We start from the raw sequence: 10156 nt of genomic DNA on the forward strand, positions 1-10156 counted from the left end.
AAAACAGAAACAGACTCACAGACATAGAGAACAGACTGTGGTTGCCAAGGCGGGGGTTGGGGGGTGGCGGGTGAGAGATGGATTGGGAGTGTGGGATTAGCAGATGTAAACTATTATATACAGGATGGATAAACAACAAGGTCTTACTGTATAGCACAGGGAACTATATTCAATATCCTGTGATAAACCATAATGGAAAAGAATATAAAAAAATGTCTATATAATGTAAAAAAAAAAAGGGATAATACCTACTCCATTGGGATGATCATGAGCATTACATGAAATAACCTGGCAAAGGACCAAGCAAGAAGCAAACTTTCAATGCATAGTAGCAATTAACACGATAATAATTATTATTGCAATTATTTACAAGAAAACCACTTACACACACACACACACACAAAAGCACAGAACTGGAAGTGTTCATTATTACCCAAGTGGATGGTTACTTAAGGGCACCACTTACTTAGATGGGAACCACTGGTGTACACTAGTCCTTCACCTGCCATGATTGCATTTACTCCAATTCTAGCCAGACCTCTAGTACTCTAAAAATCATATCCCATTCTCACTTCAGTGAATGAGCAGAGCATAGGGGACCACTGATTTGGGGCTGAGTGTGGGAAGGGTGTGTGGGGAGAAGCACTGGGCCGTGGGTCATGGATGCAGGGTGGCAGGGATGGGGGGGCCAGTTGTGCTCTGGTCTCACCTCTTCCCCTTTCCTTTGCCCTCTGTCGTCGGCTCCACTTCCTTCTCAGGCTCAGATTTCTACTAAGGAGCACCTGTCAGGTGGGGGCTTTATGATCAGTTTTCTTTAAGGTTAAGATTCACAGTTCTATTGTAATTTTCCCCACTGCCGTTGGCCCATCCATCTACTAGCTCCCTTCTTTTTCTCTGAGAAGGTGTTTCCAAGAACCCAGACCCTTCCTCTGCCCACTCCCTAATCCATATGAAACCTCTGGGCTCAGAGGCGATTTCTGCCTGATCAGAGAGATAGGACTATGGAGTCAGGGCATTCGTACGCTCGCAGTATGAAATCAGCCGCTCGCAGTATGAAATCAGCCACGGAAGACACAAAGTGATATGCAGTAACGTCTCAACTTTTATTGGCCTCCTGCTCCCCAGGGCACCCTGCTTCTGCTGACTCAATGCCTCAGAACTTTGGTGTCTGAGGTCTCAGACACCACTTTGCCGTCCATGAGCCTGAGGGTGGTGGTCTTCTGGATGGTTTGCATGGAGTTGCTGCTGTCCACGGCATCACCAAGACTGTAACAGAAGACAAAGCCCCAGTTATAAACAGCACCGCAAAGAAAAGAGAAACAAGGAAAGTGGAGAAAAGAAGCCTCCCGATCCCTGCCTGCATGTCCAAGTTCCCCTTTGCTGCTTCCTCCATAAGAGGAAAACTGAAGGCCAAATTCCACCTGTGCTCCAAGAATGGCTAGGAGCAATATTTAGTCTATTCTCTTCTCGGGGCATGCACAGAGCACCAGCCCAGTGCTCAGTGGGTACCAATGAACAGGCATATGGGGGGCTCACAAAAGCTCAGGCTTTGGGGAGAAGTGGTAGCTTGACCCCAGCTTATACAGGTAGGAGGAGAGCCCCACTCACTTGAAGTCCTCCCCATCTTCCAGGAGGCGGCGGTAGGTGTTGATCTCAGCCTCCAGCTTGATCTTGACATTCAGCAGGGCATCGTACTCCTGGGTCTGGCGTTGCCCCTCTGCCCGGGTCTGGGCCAGCTCTGACTCCAGGTGCAGGAGGACCCCATTGAGCTGCTCCATCTGCATGGCATAGCGGGCCTCCACTTCCCTCAGGCTGTTCTCCAGGCTGGCCTTCTGCAGGGGCATAGGGAGAGGGTCGGGTGAGACGGGGTGGAGGGAGAGTCTCTGCAGCTTTCAGCCCTCTTTGAAACTTTGAGCGCCTACTGTTTGCCAGGTACTAGGGTAGTGAGTAGTAGTAGTGGGAAATACAGCGAGAAACAACTCTTTCTGAGCGAAAGGCACGCACTGAGGGCTCTCACCAGATTTCTCATGGAGTCCAGGTCGATCTCCAGGGACTGGACGGTGCGTCTCAGCTCTGTGAGTGTCATCTCAGCAGCTCCTATCTCAGCGGTCTGCGAGGTGACCACTGTAGTGCTCTCCTCAATCTGCGGGGGGAATAGGGTCCTCAGGTCCCTCCTTCCCTGTCGGCTTCCCTCCTGCACCCTCGTGCCTCTTGTGCTTAGCCTGGCATCCATCCCTCTCCCTCGTGTACCTGCTGGGACCAGTACTTGTCCAGCTCCTCTCGGTTCTTCTGAGCCAGTTCGTCATACTGGGCCCGGATGTCCGCCATGATCTTGCTGAGGTCCTGAGCTTTGGGGGCATCCAACTCCACGGTCAACCCAGAGTTGGCAATCTGGTTTTGTAGACCCTTTACTTCCTAAAGGAGAAAGGGACAAAAGTGAAGAGGTGCTCAGGGTCAGAGCTCCAGGAAGCCTCTTCATCTGTGACTGCCTCTTCCAGAAGGCCTACAGGATCAGTTGGAGAACAGAACAGGGCAATCTCTTGACTTTGCTCTCTGGGCATTGCCAGTTCTGGGCCTTCTACTCCAGATGGGTAAAATACCAGCTGTCAACATCATGCTTGTCACTCACAGGTGGTGGTTTCTCTCTCCTCCCTTCACCCTGTCCCTCCATCTACAAACCTGCTCCTTGTACCTTCCTCCCTCACCTCCTCCATCAGGTCTCACTTCTACTGCTAGCTGTTTCCACTGTGGTCCTCATCTCATCCTCTCACCCATGGCCTTTTGACCTCACCACGCTCTAATTCAGGTGACCCACCGAGCGTGGCAACAGTCTGATTAAGAAGCACTCAGGCTGGTAGTTCTAAACTCCCCTGCAAGGTGGCTTGCAGGCGGCCTGCTCTGTCTAGTCCCCGGCCCAGACTCATCTTGGTCCCTTGGTTCCTGGCTTGGCCAGGGTCCCCTGCTTGCCTCCTCGTGGTTCTTCTTCATGAACAGCAGCTCCTCCTTGAGAGCCTCGATCTCAGTCTCCAGCTGCAGCCGGGTGACATTGGTGTCGTCAATGACCTTGCGGAGCCCGTGGATGTCACTCTCCACAGACTGGCGCATGGCCAGCTCTGTCTCATACCTGTGGGAGTGGAGGTGATTGGAAGGGCCCCGTCTCTGATCCTGAACCTTCTCAACCCACGCCACCTACTAAGAGCAGCCCTATGCCCACTGCAAACCAGCCACCCGATTCAGGAATCAGGCAGTAATCCTCTGAGCACCGTTCCTGGCACTTGGGGAACAGTGTTCTTACACTGGGTTACGTGAAGAATAAATTGATGGAACCTTACTCTCATCCACCCAGCTCTACCCACAGCTGAACAAGATCCCCCTAACGGACCCCAGCTTCCTAGCCCCCAGCCTTACTTGACTCTGAAGTCATCAGCAGCAAGACGGGCATTATCAATCTGCAGAACGATGTGGGCATTGTCCACAGAACTTGCAAAAATCTGGGGGGATTGTAGAGAGAGGTTGCTCCATGAATGGGAAATCAGTGATGGGGTGGGCCGAGTGTGTGGAGGGTGTTTTGTGTCTCAGTGAAAAAACCTTCCTAGTCCCTGGAATAACCAGAGGCTTTCCTTGTATACCTATCCCCTTCTACCTGTGCCCCCTCATACTGTTCCCTCCTTTCCTGGAGTCTCAAATCCCAGCGTTCCCAGTCTCCTGCTGCCCTTCCTTCTAGGCCTCTGCTGGCTGGCCAGCCCGGAAGTGAGCAGTTACTAAAACGCCTCTCCCTGGCCCTCTCCCAGCAGTTTTCCTAGTGCACCTGCTCAGCATCCCCCCACCCCACCGGTAGGCCTCCTGTTTACTCCCAGATGACTCAGCCTTAGCCACATCCGCTTAACCCCTCCAATGGTCCCCTCTCCACCAGAAGCCAGAGTGTCTGGGCCCTCTTTATGAGCCTTGTTTCACCTCCCTCTATGCTGTCCACTCCTCTGCGAAGCTCCCCCGTCCTCTTCCCACTCTGTCCTGGGGAAGGGCCCTCCTGTGCCCATTCACCACCCTTGGGGTCCCTGTGACTAGGGGCGATGTCTATGGAAATTAGGGGCATTCTTAACCCTCTGCGGGTGGAGTTGGGGGCGGGGCGGGAAATAGACAAGGGGAAGGAGTGCATGCACCCCACCCTACTAAAATTCCTATCCTTGGGGGAGGGAGAGGAAGAGGGGAGTGGATAACTGGAGGGTCAAACGTGGCTGGGAGTTGGGGCTGCTCCCTCCATGCCCCCTTACCTGAGCCCTCAGGTCCTCGATGGTCTCCAAGTAGTGCCCCCAGTCTCTGACCTGGGGTCCCTTCTTCTCTAGGTGTTCCCGGATTTTGCTCTCCAGTCTCCTATTATCGGCCTCCAGGCTCCTCACCCTCTCCAGGTAGGAGGCCAGGCGGTCATTCAGGTCTTGCATGGTCTCCTTCTCGCCCTGGATGCCCCCTACACCCACCAGACCCCCGGCCATCCCGGCGCCCAGGTTCCCGGACCCCCAGCCGCCCCGGACGCTGGTGGAGCGGGACACGGAGATCCGGGAGCCCGAGCCCCCGGCGCCTGCATAGACGCTGGCAGCGCTGCTGACCGGTTGGACCCGGTGGCTAGGTGACTGCGCAGAGCCCAGGGACCGGTAGCTGGAGAAGGTGGACTGGGCGGTGAAGCTCATGTTTGTTCCGCGAAGAAAGAGCGAGACCAGGACTTAGGTGCTGGGCCGTGGAGTGTGTGAGGTCCGCAACTCTCAAGTTATAGCTCTCAGGGAGGGGGTGGGGGTGGGGGTGGGGGTGGGGTGGGGGTGGGGTGGGGGTGGGGGGGACCCGCCCCCCGACAGGCCCCGCCTCCGCCACCAGCGTCGCCGCGGAAGCGCGGAAGCCTGCGCCACAGGTGGACGGCCGGGTCTCCGCGCCTCCGGTTCCTGACCCTCCCCAGCCTTTCCCCGCCCCCTCAGCACCGCCCTGCCAAGGTCACCCTCCAGCACCCAGGGTGGCGGTGAATGAATGGGGCCGGGACAGCCGTGGGCAGCAGGTAAAGTCGGCTCTGGCAGCTGGGACTTCAGGGCAGGAAATGACGTCATGGTACCCCCCTCCCCCAGGTAGGGGAGGTACAGGCTTGGTTGAGAATTTGGGGGATGAGTGTCGAGGTCGGGTGTGAGTCTCCGTCGTTGTCCTCAGCTGCAGCCCAAGTTCCCACCTGCAGGGGACATCTTGGGGAATCCCGGAGCCCTAGGAGTCCTGGGGAAGAAAAGTTGGGGGCTGCAGAAGAGGAAGGGAAACGCGATTCTGAGCCTCAAGTCTGCTGGTTTACACTCGACCCCCCCACACACTTGGTTCCCAATCATGCCCTGCTGCACTTGTTCCCTAGCACACACTTAGCCCCTATCCTATGCACGTGTATTGTCAATTACCCACAGACACGCTTACTCACCAATTATGTTCACTCTGAACCTTCCGGTCACCCCTCCCCATCCCTCAGCCCACTGCCACGGAGGCCTGGCCTTCCCGGAGCACTCTGTGGTTTGAACAGGACTCCTCACCTCTACACACCTGCGTATCAGCCTTACCCACACCCTTGGGTAAACAAATATTTCTGAGCACTTACAGTTCGACAAATATTTGTTGGGCACCTACTGTGCATCAGGCCCTGTTCTAGTTGCTGGGAGAGCAGCAGTGGAAAGAGACCAATAATCCCTCATGGAGACTGTCATGTGTCCCATTTGTTATGGGGCTTGAGAGGACAGACACGCACACCTCCAAACATTCTGGCTGAGACTCAGAAAGGGACCCTTTCTCCCTCCTTACTAGGACTGTTCTGCAGGCCCCCTCCTTCCCCTGCCTCTCCTCCAAAGGCTCTCTGGATCCCAAGCCTGTCCCCAGGGGGCTGCCCCCTCCAGGAAGCTTATGTCAGGATATGGGTGAGAAGGATGGATATAGGGAAGTTCCCCCTGCTCCCTTCACCCCTGAAGCTGGATGGTGACCCTCTGCTGAATGAGCTGGAGGAATCCTGAGGTACTGGGCCTTCAAGTCTGTTGCCACCAGCAGCTCATTTGTCTGGCAGGGCCTGGCATTACACACCTGTCTGCGCTCTTTGCTCTGGGGAGGACCTATTGATTCTTATCGAGCTGCTAGCTGAACTGAAGAGGTGAAGGCAGATGGGAGAGGAGGAATGGGAAGAGGAGGGGCCCCAGGAGTAGCTAGGTCAATAGACCAGACAGAGGGGAGGCACTTGTGGACTTTGCCAGCTGCGTGACCTTGGGAAAGTCACTTAACTCTGCACTTCAGTTTCTTCACTGGTAAAAGGAGAAGAAAGCCAGTCCAGTCTATCTCCTTGGGTGGCAATTGATATGAATGTTAATTATTACTCACTTATTCACTGAACAAATGCTAATTACTTACTGGGGAGTAAATCTCCAAGAGGGCAGCTGTGAGGGGGTCAGTGTAATTGTAAAGATGTCTCCATGATATAAGGACTCTTTCTAAGTCACTTAACACCCCTGGGGGACTTTGAATTCCAACAGGGATTAGGCCCAGATCTAAGGATTCTTATCTAAACTCCTTTCCAGGTCTTTCTCTGACTCCTGCCCCACTCCAACTGCTTGGGACATTTTGGGGCCTGGGGATGGAGGCACTGTCTGGGGCTGGAGGAGGAGAGCTGCCAGCCAGGTCTTATCTCCCATAGCTGATTGTTAGTGGCCACATTCCTGACCTCTTGCAGCATCGGGGCAAATACCGACCTCAGGTTTCCAGCACCAGCCTGCCCTTTTCCACCACATCCAGATTCCTTTGTGGTTCAGGGCCTTTTCGCTCTTCTGAGAGCCTCTGGGAGAGCTGGGGAAGGGGGTGTGAGGGGGGAGTTTCGGGCCCCCAGGTTCCCAGCACTGGGGCTCTGGGGTGGTGGTGGGATGGGCGATGGTGAGGCCGGTCCCTGGAGTAGGAGGAACAGGAAGGGTCCCGGTGAGAGGCCGGAACAAAGGCAGATGAGTAAAGGAGCTCAGCAGAGGGGGGTCCTGAAGGAGGGGAAATGGTCCCCCACCCCCATCCTGCCCTGTGTTCCGGTGTCCTGCTGGGGGGGAGCTGGGAACCTGAGAGACAGGTTTAACTACTGAGTAAACTCCGAGATGACCCTGATAAGGGGGGGCGGGTCAGCTCTTTCCTCCCCCTTCCCTACACTCTCCCTTGGAGAGCTGGAGCCAAAGACCTGGAAGAACTAGATAGTGGGGAGATTAAGGGATTGGGGGATCATGGGGGCCTGGAGCCCTTTAGGCTTTGCTTTATCATTTAGTCTGTAAATTTTGTACCCAACCCTGAGGAGGGGGTTGTTTAGAATAGCAACTGAAGTGTGATGGTTGGGGTCTATAGACCAGACAGCAGGGGGCTGGGGAGTGGCGGGGGCGGGAGTTGGATTCTCATCACCGTCTCCAAGGACTGAAGGATTGCGAACGACTCCAGAAAGGACCTTCCAAACGTGTGAGTGTCTTGGGGGCAGTGATAGGTCTTTTTGGTGGGGACAGTAGGGGGCAGCAAGGCGGATGAGAGGTTGGCCTGGGAGGCTCCCCTCAGCTCCCCTCAGTGCAGGGCCCAGCGTGCCAGCGGGCCTCCCACAGGAGGACCCCAAGGGCTACTGAATTAGGGGCAGAGCCTCTGAGGACGAGAACACACAGAGGGAGGAATGGGGCGAGACCCGAGGAAAAGGAGTCTGGGGGCTGAGTGGGAATTCCTCTTGCTCAGCCCTGAGTCTGGCATGTAGCGGGAGCTCCATAAATGATTTTGATTTAAACAATTAATGAAAAAGGGGGCTGAGGAGTGTGGTTAGGTAAGCTGTGGAGGCAGGTGGGATGATGGGGGTGGCAGCTGGGTTGGGAGCAAGGCCCAGTCTGAATCCCTCAAGACTTTGGGGAATGTCTCTGGAAGTGTCCCTGCCCCATTTGGAGACCCTGGACCTGCCTGTCTAGTGTAGACCGGGGGAGGGGTTCTGAGGGTTCGGGCCAGGCCCTTTCCCCCCGCGTTGGGAAGGTCAAAGAATGCTCTGGTACTTTTATATCATTGCTTCAGCTGGGTTTGTATCCTGGGTTATTTTCCAGGGATAAAGGAAGGAAAGATCATGAAGAACATGTAGCTGCCCAGGAATCTCCAGCGATAAAGCTCAGAGAGGATTCCAGGAAATCTGGCCCTTCCAGAGTCCCCTCAGCTCCCTGGGTTCCCCTGCAGTCTCCTCTGGCAAAGCCAGCTCTCACCCACCAGGCGTGGCCTCTCCTATTCTTTTTTTTTTTATTTGCGGTACGCGGGCCTCTCACTGTTGTGGCCTCTCCCACTGCGGAGCACAGGCTCCGGACGCGCAGGCTCAGCGGCCATGGCTCACGGGCCCAGAAACTCTGCGGCATGTGGGATCTTCCTGGACCGGGGCATGAACCCGCGTCCCCTGCATTGGCAGGCGGACTCTCAACCACTGCGCCACCAGGGAAGCCCTATTCTTATGACCCCTTCCCCTTCCCCCTTCTGACCCTGGTACTCCTGGTCCCTCCTCTGGTACAACCCCATTACCTCCATGCCATCCCCCAGCCCATCACCTCTTTCCAATCTGCCAAGAGGTGTGTGGCGCACAGGGATGAGTGTGGCATTTGGTGTCAAAAGACCTGGGTTCAAGGTCCCACTGCTGGCTGGGTGATCTTAGGCAACTTTACTTGCCTTGGTCTCCTCAGCTGTAGAATAAGGATAATAGTTACATATACTCCGAGAGCTTTCATGAGAATCAAATGAGACAATCTGCCTGGAAGGGCTTTGACAGCTGAAGAAGTCAGTTCATTTCCTCTCGTCTGGTTTGACCCCATCTCTTCTTCTTCCCAGATCCCTTGTTTTGCTCTCACTACCCTCTAGCCTTCTGCTCCCTCCTCATCACTATTTCTTTACTTTCAATTTGGGCACAGGGCAGGGGCAGCTAAAACTGAGTCTATGGAAAAGGGGGTGAAATGGAAAAGTAGAGTAGTTGAAAACCCATCTCAAAATCATCCCATTGGGCTTCCCTGGTGGCGCAGTGGTTGAGAGTCCGCCTGCTGATGCAGGGGACACGGGTTCGTGCCCTGGTCCGGGAAGATCCCACATGCCGTGGAGCAGCTGGGCCCGTGAGCCATGGCCGCTGAGCCTGCGTGTCCGGAGCCTGTGCTCCGCAACGGGAGAGGCCACAGCAGTGAGAGGCCCGCGTACCGCAAAACAAACAAACAAACAAACAAAAAAAACCATCCCATCAATGGTCACGTCTCTACCAGTCTCTCTCCTTTTGGCTTTGAACTAGGCAGATCTACTAGCAATGTCTGGGGAAACTGTCCTGTGAGCAGCTAGACAAGCAAGGCTACAGCTTGATAGAGGCACGGGGTATGGAATGCAGCTTGTGGAGCCAAGACTAGCCCTCAGGGCCTTTGCAAAAACTGGACAAAGTCAGCCTCCTCCTTGTCTCCTTGGCCTGTGCACTGACCGACCTGCACAGGCAGATGTGGTAGCCCTGTCTGGAGCCATCCCCCTAGAGGATCTGGGGGAAACCCTGGTGTGGATGAGATGGCCTAAGGAAAAAGATCAGACAAAAAAAGTGCGCAGAATCTGCATAGAGGGGCCCAAGGCAAGAAGAGGAGGAAGAGACTAAGGGAAAAGAGAGGAGAAAGGAGAGGAGGTCCAGACTCCTGCCAGCTCCCAAAAGAGACCAGGAGAGAGGGCTGTCATGAAAGCCAAGGAGAAAAAGTTTCAAGGAGGGGCAGATGCACACAGAGATCAAGGGGGCTGAGGACAAGCAGAACACTTCCAGTAAAGTGATGGAGACCAAAGCCAGACGCTGAAAGGCCAAGGAGTAAGTGGTTACTGCTAAATGGAAACAGAATGTAAACTTTTCTTCTACGAAGTTTGGGGGAATGCCCTCGCAGTCCAGTGGTTAGGACTCTGCTCTCATGGCTGAGGGTTCAAGTTCAGTCCTTGCTAAGATCCCACAAGCCGTGTGTTGTAGCCAAAAAAAAAAAAAAAATTTTAGGGAATTTCCTGGTGGTCCAGTGGTTAGGACCCCACGCTTCCACTGCTGGGAGCATGGGTTCGATCCCCGGTCGGGGAACTAACATCCTGAAAGCCGCATGGCATGACAAAAAAAAAAAAAAAAAAAATTAAA

The 10156-nt window shown here is 54.6% G+C and overlaps 1 protein-coding gene across 1 annotated transcript; it reads right to left on the bottom strand.

Moving 5' to 3' along the window:
* Positions 1-1145: 1145 nt before the first annotated feature.
* Positions 1146-4716, bottom strand: KRT18 (keratin 18). Its single transcript, XM_060113463.1, has 7 exons — positions 4272-4716; positions 3409-3491; positions 2968-3124; positions 2251-2415; positions 2018-2143; positions 1609-1832; positions 1146-1266 (listed from the first exon to the last, which is right to left on the bottom strand). The coding sequence occupies exons 1-7, from the start codon at positions 4683-4685 to the stop codon at positions 1146-1148; spliced, it is 1290 nt and encodes a 429-aa protein (XP_059969446.1). The 5' UTR covers positions 4686-4716.
* Positions 4717-10156: the final 5440 nt, after the last annotated feature.

The sequence above is a fragment of the Mesoplodon densirostris genome, chromosome 11, assembly GCF_025265405.1.
Source record: "Mesoplodon densirostris isolate mMesDen1 chromosome 11, mMesDen1 primary haplotype, whole genome shotgun sequence".
Classification (NCBI taxonomy): Eukaryota; Metazoa; Chordata; class Mammalia; order Artiodactyla; family Ziphiidae; genus Mesoplodon; species Mesoplodon densirostris.